A 22700-nucleotide genomic window follows, 5' to 3' on the forward strand; every position below is an offset into this window, starting at 1 on the left:
TGGCCCCAGGGAGGTTGCTAAGTCCCGACCAGCCTGACCCACTCCTAACCCAGCAGCACGCCACGCGCCGACAGTGACGGCACCGCAGGGTGCGTGGCCAATCCGCGCGGCTCCCGAGGAGGCGGCTTCGGCCCCGCCCCTCGCGCCCAGGGCCAATGAGGCGCCGACGCCGGCGGCCGCGGCGGGGTGAGGGGTCGCCAGGCCCCGCCCCATCCTCCCCTTTCTCCTTTGCCCCGCCCTTTCCCGCCCGGCCCAGCTAGTCCCGCGCGCACAGCTGGTGCCGGTCCCCGCGCTGGGCCCGCCCCCCGCCCCTCCCGCCGGCCCGCCAGCGCGCCTCACGGCTCCTGTCTCCCCTCCCTCCTTCTCTCTCTCACGCCTAGCGCAATGGCGGCGGCCGCGGCGGAGCAGCAACAGTTCTACCTGCTCCTGGGAAACCTGCTCAGCCCCGACAATGTGGTCCGGAAACAGGCAGAGGTAAGCGAGCCGATCGCCCAGACGCCTAGCCCCGGCCGGCGCGCCGATCCTCCCCGCGACACCGCCACACCGGGCCTCGGCCGCTCCGCCGCGGCGGCGCAGGCCGGGCCCGGCGGGCGGCGGCAGCTCAGCCCACGTGTGAGCCGGCGCACGGCTCCCGGCGGTGCCCGCGGCCCTTCCGACTCTTGCAGCCGCGGGGCCCGGCGCCGGTTTCCTCCCGCCGCCCTTCGCATACACGTGCGGCCGCTCCTGACATACTGCCCCCGCCCAGATGGGGAAGCCTGGCGGCGGGGAGGGATGTGGGGTGTGGGGTGTGGGGCGGGCCCCGGGGTTCCCCTCGCCCCTTTCCCGCTCTCTCCCAGTGGGAGCCTGCTCGCGCTTCTCCGCGGCATCCACCCAGCCCGACCTCCTCGGTCTCCCGAACCCTGGCGGCTCCCTGGTCCACCCCCTCCGCTGCTCTGATGCCCCCTCGCTCCCAGCTACCCTCTGCCCCTCGGCTCCCAACCTCCGCTGTTGGGATGTATGTCCAGCCCTTTCGCCTTCTTCCCACTTGTTTCCACGTAGCCCTCGCTCTCTTGTCTCGTCCCTCGTATCGGAGGCTGGATTTCGCACCTCTCCCAGGGTCTGGTGAAGTTACCTTTGGGGTTTCTTGCCCAGCAGCGTCCGCCTGCCTTTGCTCGGCCCTCGGAGAAATCTTTGATCTCTAGAGATTTGTGGTCTCATCACGCACATGGGGTGTCCTGGGGCTTCCGTTGTTCCCCTGGGTCGGTGCCATATGTTTAAGTCTTGCATTTTCATGAAATCGCACCTGAATCATTCTTTTTTTTTTTTTTTCTTTTTTTTAACCACCTCCGGCTCCTGGCCTCCAAAATGTGGAGCTGTGCTATAGTTTCAAAAGACAGTAGTATTGCCCGTTCATGTACACAGTAGCGGCGAGGCACCCCTGGTTCAGTGTGAGGCTGGGGGTGTCCTGTCAGTGTGGAGACCACAGTTGATTTGAGACGCCTCCAGGGAAGGGCAGAAACTTTCTTTGAAGCGCGTTATCGGGAGCGATCTCCAAACTTGGTTACAGACGGGGGTTCTTTGCCACCTTGTGATGGAAGATTTCGATGGTTCGGTGAAGGATGTTCAGCCAGATCTTTTTACAGAGCAAACAGACCTTTCTGTTACATCTAGCTAATGAAACCGGGGACAGGTCCTGTGGACTCACGAGATTTATAGTTGTCTCACAGTGTTGTTAATAGATTGTGAATAGATTTAAGAATGCTGGTTACACTTAGTGGTTTTTAAATGTGTGTGTTTTTTTTTAATTGATTTCAGAGAGAGAATCATGAATCAGTTGCCTCTTGCACACCCCCTACTGGGATCAAGCCTGCAACCCCGGCATATGCCCTGACGGCAGTCCTAACTTCACCCTCCTGGTTCCTAGGTCGGTGCTCAACCACTGAGCCACACCAGCCGGGCCACTTTGTGCTTTTATAATTAGCAAAGTAAATACACTGAAAGTTCAGTTCTTTAAAACTACTAACTTGATCCTAATGACTTTTTATTTATTTATTATACATTGAATACCTGTTCGGGGTAAAATTTCAAGGGGTGCAGATAGTTTCTTCTCATTCTCTAAAGCAGGGGTCCTCAAACTTTTTAAACAGGGGGCCAGTTCACTGTCCCTCAGACCGTTGGAGGGCCAGACTATAGTTTTAAAAAAAAACTATGAACAAATTCCTATGCACACTGCACATATCTTATTTTGAAGTAAAAAAAAAACAAAACGGGAACAAATACAACATTTGTATTTGCATGTGGCCCGCGGGCCGTAGTTTGAGGACCCCTGCAAAGGTAACCACTTTTAAGTGTCTTGTGAATCACCCCTGAAAAAGCTTACTAGTATGTATATATTCATTTTTGCATGAAAGCGCTTTTAATACACATTATTGTGCAGCTTGACTATTTCACTCAGTATTTTTCACATTGTCACATAAGAGATTTAAAGCAGCTATGTAGAATTCCATCCTATGGATGTATTATTTATGCAACCAGTCCTCTATCAATGAACATTGAGATTTCCAGTGTCCTGCTCTTGAAAACAGTGCTGTACATAGAAGTAAATGTATCCCTATCTTTTCAGACTTTGCCAGGTTTATTTGTAGAATACTTAAAAGTATTTGTCCTTAAAAGTAATATGCATTTATTAGTTGCGTCAATTTGTACTCCTGTCATTGGGATGTGACGATGCCTATTAAAACATTGTAATGCTTTCTGCTAACTCTAGAAGTAATTTTTCACAGAAATAAGTTCTTAATCCCAACCCATAATAGAAATTTCCATGTGTTGCAAAGCAGAACAGCATTGTAATTAGTGAGCTAATTTAATTCTGCCTCTTCCTTCTAGTTGCTTAAGTCTCTATTGTCAAGCCTAGCGGGGAATCTCTCTTCTGTAGAACAGAAATATGTGTCTGGTTCAGCTTGAATTCCAATTGGTGCCTGTTGTAAATTTTTTATCACTTCCATCACTTTGGGGATAGCAGCATTCAGTAAATTTTCTCATATAGAACAATTGAAAATAAGTACTGTTATTCTCTTAGTCTCTTTATTCCTAGTGAAAACAATCTAATATATTCTTACTTTTTTAGTATATCCTTGGAATATATTAATATGTGAAATATAATACAGGATTTTCTTAATTTGACACAGAAAAAAGTGTTAGAGGGAAAGCTCCTTGGCACCATATAATTTAGTAATATGCTAGTCTGTAATGAAAGCAAAATATTATTTGAAAAAAGAAATGGCTGCACATAATGATACCTAATACCCCTTTTTTTGCATTATGAAAATGAGCCTCTTATCACAGCCTGATATAACAAATACAGAATTTTTTTTTTACACTAAGGGTTTGGCCAGGGCTCAGGAAATATCTTTGTAATTTACTCAGTCTAAATAAAAATACTTAGTTGACACATAAATACCAAACTGTTGACTAAGGTGACTTTTTTTATATTCAAATAGGAAGTTAAGTACAATAAAAGATTCATTTATTGTAATTATTTAAATCATTGAAGAGCTTCAAAACTTTAAAAAGTTTTAAGTTTTTTCCATTGTATAAACCATTTGATAGGCTCTATATCTTCCATTTAAAAATCTTCAAGGATTTTTCTCTTTAACTTTTCAAAAATATGTTTACACTATTTGAAGAAATGATTTAAATGTCCTTGTTTCAAAGTATATTAACATGAATGAACAATTGAATAAATAATTGACATGTAATTCAGAGTTGACATTTTTTTGTTGTTATCAATCCTCACCCGATGACATTTTTTCCATTGATTTTTACAGAGAGTGGAGGGGAGTGAGTAGCAAGAGAGAGAAACATCGATGTGAGAAGAGATACATCGATTGGTTGCCTCTTACACTTGCCAGGGTGGGGATTGAGCCTACCACCAAGATATGTGCCCTTGACCAGAATTGAACCCAGGACCCTTCAGTCCACAGGCCAACACCATCCACTGAGCCAAACCAGCTAGGGCCATGATGACATTTCTTTATGAAATAAGTATTTTATCAATCATATGCATAGATTGTATATTTTTATTAAATTTTTTTAATCCTCACCTGAGGATATTTTTTTAATTGATTTTTGAGAGAGAGAGAGAGAGAGAGAGAGAAAGAGAGAGAGAGAGAGAAACTGATTGGTTTCCTCCCGTATGCACCCCAACTGGGATCGAACACATAACCTAGATATGTGCCCTGACTGGGAATTTAACCCACAACCTTTTGGTGTGCAGGACGATGCTCCAACAAACTGAGCTACCTGGCCAGGGCTAATTAACTTTTCCCATTGACTTTATACCTCATTGATTCTAATATAGAACTTTGAATTGAAGGAGGGCAATATTGTAATATTGATTTGAATTGAAGGAGGGTAACATTGAATACTACATCTGATTTTTGAGGAACCCAGGTGTTTACTGGGTAAAAGTTTTCTCTCTTGATGAGATAAGTCTGTTAGCATTTCTCCTTTGTGGGCAGGAAAGGTGGGAGGTGAAATTTCCTTATATTGTGCAATTGTGCATGTAGAACAAATGGAGTTGAAATTTCATTTGCCACAACACTGGTGACTTTGAATTTGCCTGGGCTAGTGCTAGGAATAGTCTTAGAAGTTTTCTTTATATTTGCTTAGACATATTCTTCATACTCTAATGTGCTAGATTCTAGGAATACAAGAGGAAAAGATACCATACCTGCCTTTGTGGGACTCAGCATGTTTAGACTAAGAAAAAGCTTGCTTGCTTGCTTGCTTTATTTATTTATTTATTTATTTATTTATTTATTTATTTGAGGCCTGTTGCACGAAATTTGTGCACTGGGGTGGCGGGGGGGGGGGGTGGTCCCTCAGCCCGGCCTGCAGTCCGGGGCTCTCTCAGTCTGGGACCCCTCACTTGCTCCTTACCGCCCGCCTGCAGCAGAGACAGGAGTGGCTCCCACCACCGCCACTGTGCTCACCAGCCGTGAGCCTGGCTTCTGGCTGAGCAGCACTCCCCCCTGTGGAAGCACACTGGACCACCAGGAGGCAGCTCCTGCATTGAGTGTCTGTCCCCTGGTGGTCAGTGCGCATCATAGTGACCAGTTGTTCTGCTGTTCGGTCGGTTTGCATATTAGCCTTTTATTATATAGGATTTTTACATAATTTTTAAACCCTCCCCTGAGGGCACTTTTTAAAAATTGTTTTTATTTGAGAGAGAGAGAGACAGACAGACAGACATTGAAGTGAGACAGAAATATCAATCAGTTGCCTCTTGAATGCACCCTGAACAGGGATCAAACCCGAAACTTGGGTACATGCCTTGACTGGGAATCAAGCCACCATATTTTGGTGTACGGGATGATGCTCCAACCAACTGAGACACCCGACCAAGGTGAAAAGTTACACCAGATTTTAAAGCTATTTTCTTTTTATCAAACTATTATCCTTTTCTTTTCAAATTATTATCCTTGACCCATGTTTTGTAATACTATATCTGAATTGCTACAGTGGAACAGATCAAATGGGAGAAACCTCTCTCAGGAGTCAGATGTCACTCATACTGAACTGTTCCTCCTTGATTTCTAATTTATAATAAAATAGAGTTTAATATTTGACTTAATCTTTGTAAGTCTCTATTAGAATTAACATAGGCTAACTCACACTAATAGTCTCAATGTGGCCAAGGTCAGAGATCATCAAAATTTATAACAGAATTTCTGAGAGTGATATACTAATAAAGACTTTTTTTTGCCAAAACTTGATTTAGCCATTGGAGATTTAAGGGTTAACATTTATAGCATCTACAGTACACCAGGGGCTAAGCCAAGGTACAAGGAATAAAAATACATTTTTAGTGTAAAAATGAAGACTATATTGTTTTTTGAGTTGCTTTGATAAAGATTAAGTGAAAAATCTCAAAGTGTATCTATTTTTGCAGTCTTTTGAATATTTTTACATAAATTATCTCATTTCTGGATAAATAAATTCAAGCCATCTCTCAGCTCTGACTACTTTGTGCTACAGTTTTCAGCATTGTTATGTTCTGTGTGCTTGTGTACTTGAGAGGAATGTGCAGTTATCAAAAGATTTTGAGTTCTTTCTACCAAATTTGTTCTTCCCTAGATTGAGATAATGTTTGAGAAATTTGAAAACTTTGTAGTGCTGTATAAATAGAACTGGTTGTTTGGTGGAGTCATCCCCTAAGGGTGAAACTCGGAGAGCATTTAGTGCCAAGGAGATTTTGAGTGCAGTTAGGCTCAGAAGATCAAGGTCTACCTTCGGCAAGTCATATAATTTCTGAGCCTTATTTCCTTACTAGAGGCCCAGTGCACAAGATTCGTGCATTCAGCCTGGCCTGCGCCCTCTCGCCTTCCGGGAGCCCTCGAGGGACATCCTTAGTGCTGCTGCAGAGTCCCGCTGCGCTCGCCCTCCATGAGCCTGGCTTCTGGCTGAGCGGCACTCTGACTACCAGGGGGCAGCTCCTGCATTGAGCGTCTGCCCCATGGTGGTCAGTGCACATCATAGCGACCAGTCATTCTACCATTCGGCCAATTTGCTTATTAGCCTTTTATTACATAGGACTAAAGGCCAGGGAGGGGGGAGTCCCTCTGCTTGGCCTGCACCCTCTCCAATCTGGGACCCCTCGGGGGATGTCCAACTACCGGTTGCAGGATTGGGCTTAAACTGGCCGTCAGACATCCCCTGAGGGCTCCAGAACTGCTGGCTCCTAACTGCTCGCCTGCCTGCCTGCTTGATCGCCCCTAACCACTCTGCCTGCCTGTCTGATCGCCCTTAACCACTCTGCCTGACTGATTGCCCCTCACGGCCTCTGCCTCAGCCTCCAGCCTAAGCCGCAGTCTGGCCTCCCTCTGCCAGAGGCTACCTGGCCAATGAAGGGAAGGTGCCACCCCCATCATCCCACTGCTGCTGCCACTGGCAGCCACCATGGCTGCCTGAGCCTCAGGCCGGCCCTGGGCAGCAGCAACCGCCATCCACGGCTTGCCTGCACCTCAGACAGCTGCTGAGGATTTGTCTGGAAGGACATCCGGATGGTCGTCTGAAAGACATCTGCCCTAATTAGCATATTACCCTTTTATTAGTATAGGATATGTCATTATCTCCAGGATGCCATGGAGCAAGCACTTAATAAAAAGTGTAACGTAGATGTGGATTCAGAGACACCCTGTTTTCCCATTTTTGTCCTTTTCACTTCTGTCCAGAGAAACCAGGCACATTTTGGGGGTGGTAGCTAGTAGACAGCAGGCAAGCTCTTTGAACTTAGACTGCTATAAAATTAGCATGTTATCTACATTATACCCTTGAAGTGGATAGATCAGAATGGACTGTCTATACTTACTTATTGCCAATTCTAGCCAATCAGTTTAAAGAGGTTTCTTGGGGAAAACAATTCAAAGTGTACTTAAATTAATGATTTCTTTTCCATTATAAAAGACTGCTATTGTTAGAATTTTTATACGTGCATATGGATAATACTTACAACTTAATTTTGTAGACATCATATACTTAGGTCCTGTATTTTGATCCACTCTGACCATCTGTCTTTTGGTGTCAGCTTAGTTTTTGTTAACCAATTTGCTCTCATTTGACATTATTAATGGAAAAGGAGAGAAATGTCCTGAGTCTCAAAACCTAGATTTCAAAATCTAATAAAGTTTCCTGCTCAAATTTTTTCTGACTGTGTGCATGTATTTTTGTGTATAATATGGTTTTAGTATAATCCTTTCTTGAAAAAAAAGGTAGCATAAAGAATTTGAACACTTTCCCTTTCTCTGACTTGCTTCATCTGATAGTTGTAAGTAGTGCTCATTTGAACCAGTCCCATATCTTCTGATCTAAAAATGTTGATGACAAGGTAACCAGTTTTCCATGATCTAAGGAGATAGTGAGTACTTTGCAACATGGTAGCTCAAGTCACACTTAATACCTTCATAGGCCTTGAGTTTTGTTAATCAGGGGATCAAAAGTTGGGGAAATGTGTACACGTCAAAAAAAATCTGAGAGATAATGGTAGGAAGGAATTTAATAAATAACTCCTTGAACATCTTTTTTCCCCTAACCTATCTGAAGTATATTTTATGGTACAGGAGGAAATTTTTTTTTTTAATATATTTTATTGATTTTTTTACAGAGAGGAAGGGAGAGAGAGAGAGAGAGAGAGAGAGAGAGAGAGAGAGAGAGTTAGAAACATCGATGAGAGAGAAACATCAATCAGCTGCCTCCTGCACATCTCCTATTGGGGATGTGCCCGCAACCCAGGTACATGCCCTTGACCGGAATCAACCTGGGACCTTTCAGTCCGCAGGCCGACGCTCTATCCACTGAGCCAAACCGGTTTCGGCACAGGAGGAAATTTTAACACTGGGCCTAGATTATATGACTTCCCATGCATGGATCTTTCCCAGCCTTCATTTCTTTTCACTGGTGTACTCATGATGTTTTCTAACTATATTCTAACCTTTCATGTTTTTCTTTTTCATGTAGGAAACCTATGAGAATATCCCAGGCCAGTCAAAGATCACATTCCTCTTACAGGCCATCAGAAATACTACAGCTGCTGAGGAGGTACTATAATATTTGAGAATATATTCTTTTATTATTATTATTATTATTATTATTATTATTATTAATTATTTCAGAGAAAAAGGGAGAGGGAGAGACAGAAACATCAATAATGAGAGAGAATCACTGATTGGCTGCCTCCTGCATGCCCCCTATTGGGGATTGAGCCTGCCAACCAAGCATGTGCCCTTGACCGGAATCAAATGTTCTAGCCACTGAGCCAAACCAGCCAGGGCGAGAATATATTCTTATAAGTTGGGTATTAGATGGTGGTCAAAGTGGATAGTGAAAACTACTGTTACTGTGCAGACATTACCAGAACTTTGAACTTATTTGCTAGAAACTGTTTTGGAGTTAAAATGTTTTTTAAGTGCTCGTATTAAAAATGACGATGATGTGTCCCTCATGTAGATGATGTGTCCAGGATATTTAAAAGTTAATATTTTTAAAATAATTACATTAAATTATTAAATATAAGTGATTTCCGTGGCTATACAAAATTTTCTAGCTCAAGACAGTTCATTCTAAAGGAAGGAATTTAATTCTTTCAGTATTTTAATGTGTTGCTAAATGATTCTGAAAAAAATACTTTTTATCTATCTTTTAAGATGTTATCCTTATAGCTATCTCTAAATGGAGAAGAATACTATAAAGATGTTTAGGAAATAAAGGACATTTTGTAGAGTCCTTTAAAATCATGGCTTTTACCAAATTACGTAGTTACCAAATCAAATTTATAGTTTCTTACTGCTTTTCTATGAATTTTTAGCTCATTTCTTTCTTCCCAAAAGTAATACCTGTGTATAACATTGAATGTGAATTGAATATACTGTTTATTTTGGACAAAGCGTCAAAATACCCAAATCTAGAAAACTTACTCTATCTGTGACATGCTCTTAGAATTTGTAACATAAGACTGCTTTATTAATGGTCACATTATATGTTGAATGCTTATATTAACACATGGTGAAAAGGAAGTCACACTAAAGTTGTATATAGTAATACACCTGACTTTAAATTGGCCATTTAATATTCTCTGATAACACTTAGAAAAGAGTATAAATATGCCCTGATTTCTTAAAGTAGATGACAAAAGACACTTCTTCACCTTTTTAAAATATATCTATTCTTTAATTCAAAATGAATGTCCAATATGAACAACAAACTTAAATCTCTAAAAAGTTGGCTAATTTAATGCTTGAAGATAGATGCAAGTTAGCTACAAGACATTTTTTTTTTTCAAATTATAAGAGAAGATTTATTTGAAAAGTTACAGAAGTAGCAGAAGTGACCCACGTGGGCTGTGTAGTCTCAGGGAACATTACAGAAACAAAAGGGCCCTTGAAGCTTAGGGGGAAGAAAGGCAAAGGTTAGGACACCTGGAAAGAAGAAGAAGGGGAGGGAAAAGGCCAGAGCATGCTTCCCACAGGGAGGGTGCACAGCTACAAAACAAATTTTAAAACAGGGATAATATAAAAATTATTGAATTTTACTTCTAAAAACCCATATTGAGTCTTGACCAGGTGGCACAGTTGATTGGAGCATCATTCCCTACACCATAAGGTTGTGGGTTTGATCCCCAGTCTGGGCACATATGGGAGCCAACTGATCTGTTTCTACATCCATGTTTCTCCCTTCCTCTTTCTCTAAAAATCAATAGAAACATAATCCTCAGGTGAAGATTTTTAAAAATACCTATATTGAACCCCATTTAAATCTTGATTTGGTTTAGGAATAAGATAATTGTGACTGGCCTCAGCATTTTTATTGTGGCTTCATAGTTTTCAGTGTATGTGAGAATGGAAATATTTTAGCCACTTTTATGGGAATTTTAACCACTTTGAATCTAGAGTTTAAATTTTTTGTTGTTGTTAATCCTTACCCAAGGCTATATTTCCATTGATTTTTAGAAAGTGTGTAAGGAAGAGAGAGAGACAGAGAGAGATGTGAGAGAGACACATCGAACAGGTGCTTCCTGCAGCGCCCCAACCAGGGCCAGGGATCGAGCCTGCAACCGAAGTATGTGCCCTTGACAAAACCGAAGTATGTGCCCTTGACAGAAATCGAACCCAGGACCCTTCAGTCTGAGGGCTGACTATCCACTGAGCCAAACCGACTAGAGCTAATATATGAAGTATTATAATTTTTTTCAAATCATGATCTAATGCGAGAGTGTAACAATTTTTTTCTTTTTAAATATTTTTATTGATTTCAGAGAGGAAGGGAGAGGGACAAAGAGAAGTAGAAACATCAGTGATGAGAGAGAATCATCAATTGGCTGCCTCCTGCACGCCCCCCCCCACTGGGGATCAAGCCTGCAACCTGGGCATGTGCCCTTGACTGGAATCGAACCCGGGAGCATTCAGTCCGTAGACCGACACTGTATCAACTGAGCCAAACCAGCCTAGGGCTAGAGTATAAATTTTTTAATAAGTTTGCTGTCTGATATAAATAGTTCAGATGAAAAGATTTCTCAGTGAAAAGTAAATGGAGAAAAAAATTGGCAAATTTTATTTGTATAACTTAACTCTTTTTGTTGATCATAGTCCCAAAGTAATTTGATAAAGAATAGCTATAGCCCCAAAAAAGAAAAAGAATATGTATAGTTTGGCTAATGGGTTTAATATGATCAAATTTTAGAATGGTGTTTGTGTCAACTTTTGATAATCTAAAGCAGTGCTTCTCAACCTTCTGGCCCTTTAAATACAGTTCCTCATGTTGTGACCCAACCATAAAATGATTTTCGTTGGTACTTCATAACTGTAATGTTGCTACTGTTATGAATTGTAATGTAAATATCTGATATGCAGGATGGTCTTAGGCGACCCCTGTGAAAGGGTCGTTTGACTGCCAAAGGGATCGCGACCCACAGGTTGAGAACCACTGATCTAAAGGAATATACAGAAAACACCAAACTTAAATAAATTCTTCAGGTTTGAAAATGGGATAAGAATATGCACATTGAGATTGATTATCATTTTTTTGGTGTTGGGAACTTAAAATATTTGTTTGCATGAATGAAGCATAAACATAAATAGATTTGATAGCATTTTATCTAAAGAGGTTAATGAAAAGTCAGTAATATAACAAGATAGACCAGGCTGGCAGTATGCAATTATGTGGAAAATGCACTTCGGATACTAGAGTGAGCACCAAATGGAGAAGTAGGAAACGGTCATTATAGGATTTACAGCTTTTATTAAGATCTGTTTTACTCCCCAAAGATTATATTAAAAATAGGAATTTTAAACAGGTTTATCACTGCTGTGATATGTGTTCCTATTTGAGATGTAATATGTTCAGGTCTTTTACTCAGCTATAAACAAAAATACTTTTGGATGGTATTTTCTTATATAGTAGGCTAATGTGATTAGAAATACTTTTATGTATTTTTTACAAAATCTGATAAAATGCTTTTGGAATGAATTGTAAAAAGAGTTGTGAGCCCTGGCCAGTTTTGCTTAGTGGTTCGAGCATCATCCCCAGGAACAAAGAGTCACGGGTTCGATTCCTGGTCAAGGGCACATTCTTGGTTGCACACACATCCCATCCCGACCCCAACCCCAACCCCAACCCCCTGAGGTAACCAATCAATGTGTCTCTCTCATAAGGATGTTTCTCTCTTCCCCTCCTTCCTTCCATCTCTCTCTCCCAGTCCTCCCTCCCTTCCACTCTACTTTAAATATCAATGGAAAAAATATCCTTGGGTGAGGATTAAAATAGAGTAGTGAAATACATAAATGGCAGAGGGAATCTAGTTGGTTGGAAATTTTTTTCTTTAGGAAGACACTAAGTTATTAACAATATTATCTATTTATAGGCTAGACAAATGGCTGCTGTTCTCCTAAGACGTCTTTTGTCCTCTGCATTTGATGAAGTCTACCCAACTCTTCCTTCTGATGTCCAGACTGCCATCAAGAGTGAACTACTAATGATTATTCAAATGGAAACACAGTCTAGCATGAGGAAGAAAATTTGTGATATTGCTGCAGAGTTGGCCAGAAATTTAATAGGTTTGTATGCAAATGCATTTATTATTATCAACACTAATAAAAGAGAAAAATGGTAATTGGCGTAAGAGCTACCCTTTTCATTTGCTAATCAGGGCTATATGCAAATTAACTGCCAACAAGATGGCGGTTAATTTGCATATGTAGGCACAATGCAGGGAGGCGAAAGGGAAAGCAGGAAGAAGCCCCCTGCCACTGACAGTGATCGGAAACCCAGGGGGGAGCTAAGAGCTGGGGGGCAGGGCAAAGGCGGCCCTGGGGCCGCCTTTGCCCTGCCCCCCAGCCATGATCGGAGAATCAGGTGCCTTTTCCGCCCTGGCCAGTGATAGCAGGAAGTAGGGGTGGAGCCAGCGATGGGAGCTGGGCACGGTCGAAGCTGGCAGTCCCAGGAGCTAGGGGTCCCTTGCCTGGGCCTAAAGCGAAGCCCACGATCGTGGGGCCGCTGCAGCTGCGGGTCCCCGCTGCCCGGGTCGGACGCCTAGGCCAGAGGCATCAGGCCTGGGCAAGGGGCCAATCCTGCGATTGGAGGGTGATGGGGGTCAACGCCTGAGGGCTCCCAGTATGTGAGAGGGGGCAGGCTGGGCTGAGGGACACTCCCCCCCCCCCACACACACACACCCAGTGCACGAATTTCGTGCACCGGGCCCCTAGTAATGTTATAAAAGAAAAAACACAGTTGACATTGAACAGCATGGGTCCACTTAATATGGGGATTTTCTTTTTTTTTTTTTTTTTTGCAATTCTCTGTTGGGAGTCTGGATACGGAGGGTTGACTGTATGCATTGTTCTACACCATCTTATGTAATGGACTTGAGCATCTGTGAATTTTGTTACCTGACACAGGTCCTAGGATCATTCCCCAGCGGATACTGAGACAAATTAGGGGAGTCAAAAGTTAATTGTGATTTTTCTATTATGTTTGGGGTCGGTACCCCTAAACCACCCCCACCACCACATTGTTCAAGGGTCAAGTGTATATTCTTTTTTTTAAAAAGTGGAATCTGTAGAGGAAACTCCACAAGTACCAGAGTATCACTTACTCTGTTCAAAATGAGAGTGATTGTGGATTCTGCATTTAGGGCCAAAATGATAGATGTTTATAAAATGCAGTCATACCATTGGTGTTTATCATGTGAGAATTAGTATTATAGTTTGCTTGAAAATTGTACAGTTTTGAAAGCATAGTCTTATTTATAGCCTACTTTATAGACTTGCCAATATAAGAAGATATTAGTGGAATGCAGGTGCTTTTGCTATTATATTTGTGTATTTCTAAATTATGTGCTATTGTACTATTTACATGTAAAATATCCAAAAATATTTTTAAAGGATAAGATAAAAGAAAAACTGCTAAAATTGCATTTTATCAATAGTCAAGACTTTTTGGTCATTCTAAAAATATGAATAAAGTAATAGAATATTCTTTGTTATTTTGACAGATTCATAAATGTAATTTTAAACTTAATTCATTTAAGTGACATTTTCAAAGGTGGAAAGGATACCTCACTAAGATAAGGGCTAAGTGGGAGAACATTGTTGGTTGTGCTAGTAAAAAAAAAACAATACATAACCAATTCTGTAATCTTAACTACCAAAATAATTCAAAACCCACTGAAACAATTTTTTTTTTAATTCTCACCCAAGGATATTTTTTCATTGATTTTTATAGAGAGGGAAAGACAGAACTATCAATGTGAGAGAAACACATTGATTGGTTGCCTCCTACATGTGCCTGGGCCAGGGAGGAGCCTGCAACCAAGGTATGTGCTCTTGACTAGAATTGAACCGAGGACCCTTCAGTATGCAGGCTGATGCTCTATCCACTGAGCCAAACCAACTGGGGCTGAAACAGTTTTTTTAATACGTATTTTTATTGATTTTAGAGAGAGAGGAAGGGAAAGAGAAAAACATCAGTCTGTTGCCTCCCATGTGTGCCCTACCAGAATTAAACTTGAAGCCTTTCAGTGCATGGGACAACGCTCCAACCCAACTGAGCCATGCTGATCAGGGTGAAACTCTTAATTTCGAATTTTTAAAAAAGCTTACAAAATCCCGAGACCCTTCAGTCTCGGGACGGACACTAACCACTGATCACAACTGGCTAGAGCGTATTTTTAAATTTTATTTTTTAATATATTTTATTGATTTCTTACAAAGAGGGAGAGGGATAGAGAGCCAGAAACATCCATGAGAGAGAAACATGGATCAGCTGCCTCCTGCACGCCCCCCACTGGGGATGTGCCCGCAACCAAGGTACATGCCCTTGACCGGAATCGAACCCGGGACCCCTTGGTCTGCAGGCCGACGCTCTATCCACTGAGCTAAACCGGTTCTGGCAGTTTTTTTGTTTTTTTTTAATATATTTTATTGATTTTTTACAGAGTGGAAGGAAGAGAGATAGAGAGCCAGAAACATCAACGAGAGAGAAACATCGATCAGCTGCCTCCTGCACATCTCCCACTGGGGATGTGCCCGCAACCAAGGTACGTGCCCTTGACCGGAATCGAACCTGGGACCTTTCAGTCCGCAGGTCGACGCTCTATCCACTGAGCCAAACCGGTTCCGGCTATTTTTAAATTTTTTAACTGTACAGATAAGAGTTTTTATAGGTGACATTTTTTTTTTAACTCAATCACTTGATAATAGAAACATTTTCAAAATGTTTCTAAGTGTACTCTTCATAGTATTTAAAAATTTTTTCATTTATTGCCAGGCCAGTGTGGTTCAGTGGTTGAGTGTCGACCTATGAACCAGGAGTTTACCATTTGATTCTAGGTCAGGGCACATGCCTGGGTTATTCGCTCGATCCCCAGTCTGGGGAATACAGGAGACAGCCAATCAATGATTCTCTGTCATTATTGATGTTTCTATTTCTCTCTCCCTCTCCCTTTCAAAAATCAATAAAAATATATTTTAAAGGTTTTTCTTTTATTAGTTTGAGAGAAAGAAATAAGTTTATTGTTCTACTTATTTATGCATTCATTGGTTGATTCTTGTATGTGCCTGACCAGTGACTGAACCTGCAACCTTGGTGTATCAGGATGACGCTCTACCAACTGAGCTATGCAGCCAGGGCCATAAATTTTTTCTTTAAAGTAGCTATTTTATTACCGCTCAAAGCAACATTTTTATGTTAAAAAGATAGGTGAAGGGTATTTTTCTTAATCTCACTAAGTAGCACTCATTTCAGAAAATCAAATAATGTAGGAAATTTTTAACAAGAAAAAGTGCAATTGCAATTTCTACAACTCTTTTTTACATTTTTTGTAAGGGTATAAATGGTGAGTTCACTAATGCAGTATATTTTTGTGGTTGCTTATTTTTATTACAAAGTAGCTAAAAAATTTTGTTTTGAAATCTTGTTTAAAAGTAAATACATTGAGAAAATCTGGTATCACTTAAAACTGGAAAGTGTGAGCACCCTGCTCTGGGTTCTGGGATTCCCAATCCTATTTCATCTACAGTTTGAAAGTAACAATTATTTTGGTTTCAAGACCTTGTTACCATATATTAGCTTTGCCTACTTTTTAAACTCTTTAATAGCAATAGTATGTATACAAAGATTCAACCAAATAGTCACAGTGATGCCTTTTCTCCAAATACCACTCCTTAGAAGTGACCCCCATTTAATACTTGTGCTATGTAACCTAAATATAAACAATTGCTTTTTATAAGATTACTAGAGGTCCAGTGCACGAAATTCATGCACGGGGGTGGGGTGGGGGGTTGTCCCTCAGCCCAGCCTGCACCCTCTCCAATCTAGGGTCCCTTGGGGGATGTCCGACTGCCTCTTGCAATCTGGGACCGCTGGCTCCTAACCACTCACCTGCCTGATCACCCCTAACCCCTCTGCCTGATTGCCCCTAACCACCTCTGTCTGCCTACTTGATCACTCCTAACTGCTCCCCTCCCAGCCTGATTGCCCTAACTGCTCCCTTGCTGGCCTGATCGCCCCTAACCACCTCTGCCTGCCTGATCGCCCCTAGCTGCTCCCCTGCTGGCCTGATCGCCCCTAACCGCCTCTGCCTCACCCCGCACCCGCGACCCAGAATTCCCTCTTCCAACCGGTCGCAGGCACCGGGGACCCAGGCTTCCCTCCCTCTGGCCGACCACAGGCACCCAGTACCTGGGCTGGCTTTGCCTGGGCTGCAGCTGCAGGTGCCGGGCCGCAGTCTGGCTTGTCCCCATTCCTCTCTCACGAGCTCATTTGTGCATGGCTGGTCCCCATTCCTCTCTCCCCATTGTTGAGTGTCTGAGCCGTTAAGGCATGAGAGTGACAACCATTAGCTCTTTATTATATAGGATTATGTCATTTTTAGGTTAAAGAACCTAATTGTGTTAGAAGTTTTTTTAATATAGAGCAAATGACATTTTCTGCTATATATTTTGAATGAGGCTTATAATGAAAGGATTCACCCTTAATGATTTGAAGTTTTGACTTACACACTTTATGCCTGGATTTCTTTACTTTTAGATGAGGATGGTAACAACCAATGGCCTGAAGGTTTGAAGTTCCTTTTTGATTCAGTCAGCTCTCAAAATATGGGACTGCGGGAAGCTGCCCTTCACATTTTCTGGTATATACCTTGATCTAATTTTTTGAAAATGTTAATGTCATGAATACGCAAAGCACATTTTTATTTTCTAGTTTAACAACTTTTTATTCTGAAAAAGCCTTCAGATAAGCTTTATATTTGTGTTGGAAGTAAAATTGAAAAAACAACAACAACGAAAGCTTTTTATTTCATATTATCTTCATTTGTATATGAAGGTTCTCTGGAGCTTTATTTTTTTAATATTTTTTTACAATAGATTTCAGAGAGGAACGGAGAGGGAGAGAGAGACAGAAACATCAGTGATGAGAGAGAATCATTGATTGGCTGCCTCCTGCACGCCCCACATTGGGGATCCAGCCCACAACCCAGGCATGTGCCCTTAGCGGAAATTGAACTGTGACCTCCTGGCTCATACATCAACGCTCAACATAGCCATGCCCGGCCGGGCTGGAGCTTTATTTTTTTCTTTTATTATTTGAAAAAATTCTGGAACGGTTTCTTCAGCTTTATTTGGAAATGTACACAGTACTAAATGTAGTTTTTAAAAAGCTGCTTTAGTAATGGCATCTTGAAGAGAAAGAAAGGGCTTGTGAATCCCATTGTTTTCTGGGTCTTCTGTGGTCAAGCTTTATAAAAATGTAATATTTTAATAAACTGCTGTGTATAAGCAGATGATCAAAGTTTAGAATGCAGTAAGTATCTGCATTAAGAAAAATTTTGCCCTGCCATGTTACACAGTTCATTGTATTTAAAATAAAATTGGATTTATAATTTTCAATAAAGTATACCCTGAGCATCTCAAGAGGATAAGGGTAGATATTAACACCATTTTCTCCTTAATTTGTCAGATGTGTTTTATTTATTTATGTCAATAATCCAGAGTAGAGAATTAAGTAAAAGTATTTAGTTTGTTTACCTAGTTTAAAGTAGAGCAGAACTTAAACTACCCTGGATCACCAAGACTAGGAGCAGATTGTGTGAGAACGCATGTTTACTGCAGCTACTATGTGCAACTGAGTGGTTTCTCTTGTCCCGTCCTGCACTTTAGGTTAGCTTCCCACTGAGACAGCATAAGAAGAAAGCACTGGGCTGGGATGGGTGGCTTAGTCATGTACACCTGGGTCTCCCCCTACTCCCAGACTAATCACCTCCACTATGTGTGTTTCCATTCACCCAACCCCAAAAGAAGATTGCTTGGAGGGATGGGTATTTTTCAACCTTAAGGATTGATACTTTGAATCAGGTAGACATTTAATTAAATATTCTAGTTATCACTTTACTAAGATGAAATGTAGTTTCTAATTGACTTTAGAAAGAGGAAAAGATAGAGAGAGAGAGAGAGAGAGAGAGAGAGAGAGAGAAGCATTGATTTGGTTTTGGTTGATTCTGACTGCAGGTCTAACCTGCAGCCTTGGGGTAATAAGACAACACTCCAAGCAACTAAGCTATCTGGCCGGGGCAGATGTAATGTAGTTTTTTTTTAAAAAAAAAACACGCTTTGAATCATTTTTTAGGAACTTCCCTGGAATTTTTGGGAACCAACAGCAGCACTATTTAGACGTCATCAAACGGATGTTAGTTCAATGTATGCAAGATCAGGAACATCCAGCGGTAAATCATTTCAATTTCCTTTACATTAACACCTAATTTAAGATAACATCTAACTTGTGAAAGAATTTATGTATATGGAGATTGTCTTTAATACTTTAAAATATAAATACTAGGCTGGCGCCATTTGGGAGCTCAGCCCATCTGGTTTTCCAGATGACGTAATTTATAATTCTTTACCCGCCCCACCCCCAAATCTGTATATATAAAAGACTAAGTGAGTGACTGTATGTATGTATGTGTGTATGTATGTATGTATGTATGTATGTCTGACCAACCGGCCAGTACATATGACACCCACTGGCAATTTAAAAATAAATGTTGACTTGCACATGCATGATACATATAAAGCTCTTGCTGGCGCCAATCACATGCATGTGTTTTGATCTGTCATTGTCGATCTTGAATTTGGTTGGCACTTCTGTTATAGAGAGAGGGCAAATAGCAATATTAAAATATTTCTTCTAATTAATTTTCTTTCAGTGTGCATGAAACTGTGCACCAGGCCACTAGTCTATATATAAATAGTTTTACTGATCAAGAGAAAACTTCATCCTTAGTAACAAAACTTGGACTTGCATCCATTAAAAATGTCTCATGTTTGATATCTTTTACTCTCATCACTTTAGATCCGAACACTATCTGCTAGAGCTACAGCTGCATTTATCCTTGCAAATGAGCATAATGTTGCTCTGTTCAAACATTTTGCAGACTTGTTACCTGGATTCTTACAGGTAAGTAGACCCTTTAAAGTAGTGATAATTATATCTTCATTGGTTTCTGTAGTTTAATAAATGCATATCAGAGTTAACATTCATTTATTCAGTAAATATACATTGTGTACTATGTGCTGGTACTAGGCACTGGGGATACAGCAGTGAACAAAACATGCAAATAATTGTCCGCTTTGAATTCACATCTATTAGCTTTGATAGGTTCTTAGTCTTTTAAAATATTTAGGTTAGAGTTTCAGAGTTTTTTTATAATACAGATGATATAACCAACTTATGCTTATTGAGTATGTAATCACATCGGTTATTTCTATTGAATCAACCAAATAATTTATGAAATTAAATGCCCATTTTACATAAGGAAAAACTAAGGTGGAGGGGATAAGAAAGTTGGCAAGGTCACAGTGTTGGAAAGTGGAGGCATCCTGCATGATTCAAACCCAAATCAGACTGCAGTTCTTAACCAGAGGGTTTATAGCAGTTTGTATTATAGTTTATGGTTAATTCCCATTATTGAATGTCAAGGATAAGTTACTATGTTAAGGACACCTTCTGCCTAAATGAGAAGGTAAAGTAAGATTGAGTAAATTGGAGCAGTTAATCTTGTTAGACCCTAAACCCATTTTTTAATAACATATTTTATAACTTCCCATATTCTGTCCTAAAATGAAATGAATAGGTAACAACTCACATACATGCTCTACCACTCACTATGACGGGCACTGGCCACCAGGGGGCAGACAGTCGACTAGTCGACCAGTTGCTATGATGTGCACTGACCACCAGGGGTAGACGCTCTGACCAATAGGTTAGCTTGCTACTGGGGTATAGCAGATCGGGGCTGAGCAAGATGGGCTGGACATGCCCTGGAGCCCTCCTGTGGTCCTTCTCCAGTTGGCCAACCTCCTGCATCCTTCCCCTGCCTCAATTGTGCACCAGTGAGGTCCCTTGGCCTGGCCTGCGCCCTCTCACAATCCGGGACCTCTCAGGGGATGTCAGAGAGCTCGTTTTGGCCCGACAGTGGAAAGACCGTTCCCTATGACGCACACTGACAACCAGGGGGCGGACACTCAACACAGGAGCTGCCCCCTTGTGGTGAGTGCACTCCTACAAGGGGAGCATCATTCAGCCAGAAAAGCCGAGCTTGTGGCTGGCGAGCACAGCAGTGGTGGCAGGAACCTCTCCCGCCTTCACGGCAGCACTAAGGATGTCCGACTGCCGACTTAGGCCTACACCATGCAGGGAGCAGGCCTAAGCCGTCAGTTGGACATCCCCCGAGGCCTCCCAGACTGTGAGAGGGCCCAGGCCGGACTGAGGGACCCCACCAAAATGCACAGATTTTTGTGCACCAGGCCTCTAGTTCGGTCCTAAAATGAAATGCATAGGTAACATGACTCACTACATGCACAAGTTTTTAAAATATCAATACATGGTTCTAAGTGAATATAAAAAGTAAAAAGAGAGTAACATATAATAAAAATGGCATGCTTTCTACATATAAATGGCAAGGCATGACTACCACAAAAGACATAGATTAGGTGATTTTTTTAAGAGACCTCTACAAATGCAATAGATTAAGAAATGGACAATACAGAGGTCTCATTGGCAAGTCAAACATCAGAATTGCTGTTACTGTTAATGATTTGATTTCCAGAAGTGGTAAAGTTCTGGACGAAACAAGTTATGTATTAATTCTTGACTTATACAATATTTACATTGGGGGGGCTCACAGTACAGTTATTTTTCACAGTACATTTTTAAAATGGTGCAAAATAATTTGTGAGTTGGGTTCCAGGTTCTAATAATTATAAGTAAGTTCATTTTGTTAGTGTCTTATATTTATGATCTTGTGAGATGCATGATAAGGTCTTGTTAATTCCTTGGAAGCATCTGTGTCACAAATGGAGGATATCTAATACTCCTGGTTTTTGCCCATCTTTAGTCGTGACATCCAAGAAAACACCTCCTAAGAGAAATAACTCTATTGCAAACTGGGTTAGACAGGAGTTAGAGGAGGTAAAACTGAAATATTCTGCATGGGTCAGAGGATTTAGTAGATATTTTTCTTTCATTGTCATCAAACTGAAGAGAGTTTAGGTCAATGAAAAAACACTAACTGTTCCATTCTATTTTAGTACTGTATTACCAAACTTTACATTCTGTTTCATCTTTTCTAGGCTGTAAATGATTCGTGCTATCAGAATGATGATTCGGTCCTAAAATCCCTTGTGGAGATTGCAGATACTGTTCCAAAGTATTTGCGTCCTCATTTGGAAGCTACTTTACAGCTAAGTCTAAAGGTAAATTAAATACTTCAGTAAATGTTGTGTTTATTATTTTCAGTGAATTATCTACTAAATGTATGCAAATATGTCTTCCTTGTAGTTATGTGGAGACACTAGCCTCAATAATATGCAACGCCAGCTTGCCCTTGAAGTAATTGTGACCCTCTCTGAGACTGCAGCTGCTATGTTAAGAAAACATACCAATATTGTTGCACAAACTAGTAAGTCAAAGATCTTTAAATGGTTTATGTTAATGTAGGAAAATTGTTGAATAAATGTGCTGAGAGTTGTATAAGTTCACAGGTTTGTTAATGTCTGGGGATGTGCATCTCTGTACATCCTCACATGTGTGTACCCAACTTGCTGGCTTTGCTGCAGCTCTCTGAAACCTAACTGATGGCAGGCATGACTGGTAATACCTAGAAATCACAAAAATTTATGGAGAAAATTGTGTAAGATATTGAAAGACCAAAAGAAACATTGAAAGAACTAAATATCAATTCTCCTCAAATTCAATATAATTTCACTCAGAATCCCAACTTATGTTGAAGATCATAGGTTCTGGAGTAAAATTTTGTTGAAGAGAATTTTGTTAAATCAAATAGAGGTCTTGCCCTTTCAGCTGTGAAGATTTAGAATTTGTTGATGGTGCAGGTGTAGACAAATAGATTGGGTGGAGCCAAAGGGTGTGGGAGCAGAACCACTCAGGTGGAAGCAAAACTGACTTCATCAGAAGTCATTTGGGGGATTGGTTATTTCTATTTTTAAAAGTACCACAATCTTAAATATTCTGTAACAACCTATTTGGGGTTGATTAAAAGCTAATACAGACACATTTTATTTTTTTAAATATGTTTTTATTGATTTCAGAGAGGAGGGGAGAGGGAGAGAGAGAAAAACATCAATGATGAGAGAGAATCATTGATTGACTGCCTC

The 22700-nt window shown here is 41.0% G+C and overlaps 1 protein-coding gene across 1 annotated transcript in view; it reads left to right on the plus strand.

Moving 5' to 3' along the window:
* The first annotated feature begins 315 nt into the window (after window positions 1–315).
* IPO5 (importin 5) overlaps window positions 316–22700 on the plus strand; it is a 64312-nt gene continuing 41927 nt past the window's right edge. The window contains exons 1-8 of the mRNA XM_059684988.1: window positions 316–474; window positions 8497–8577; window positions 12395–12587; window positions 17059–17161; window positions 18655–18751; window positions 19378–19482; window positions 21657–21779; window positions 21865–21985. Coding sequence (XP_059540971.1) covers window positions 385–474; window positions 8497–8577; window positions 12395–12587; window positions 17059–17161; window positions 18655–18751; window positions 19378–19482; window positions 21657–21779; window positions 21865–21985 — 913 coding nt within the window. The 5' untranslated portion in view covers window positions 316–384. The remainder of the gene's footprint in view (window positions 475–8496; window positions 8578–12394; window positions 12588–17058; window positions 17162–18654; window positions 18752–19377; window positions 19483–21656; window positions 21780–21864; window positions 21986–22700) is intronic.

The sequence above is a fragment of the Myotis daubentonii genome, chromosome 2 (genome assembly GCF_963259705.1).
Source record: "Myotis daubentonii chromosome 2, mMyoDau2.1, whole genome shotgun sequence".
NCBI classification, from domain to species: Eukaryota; Metazoa; Chordata; class Mammalia; order Chiroptera; family Vespertilionidae; genus Myotis; species Myotis daubentonii.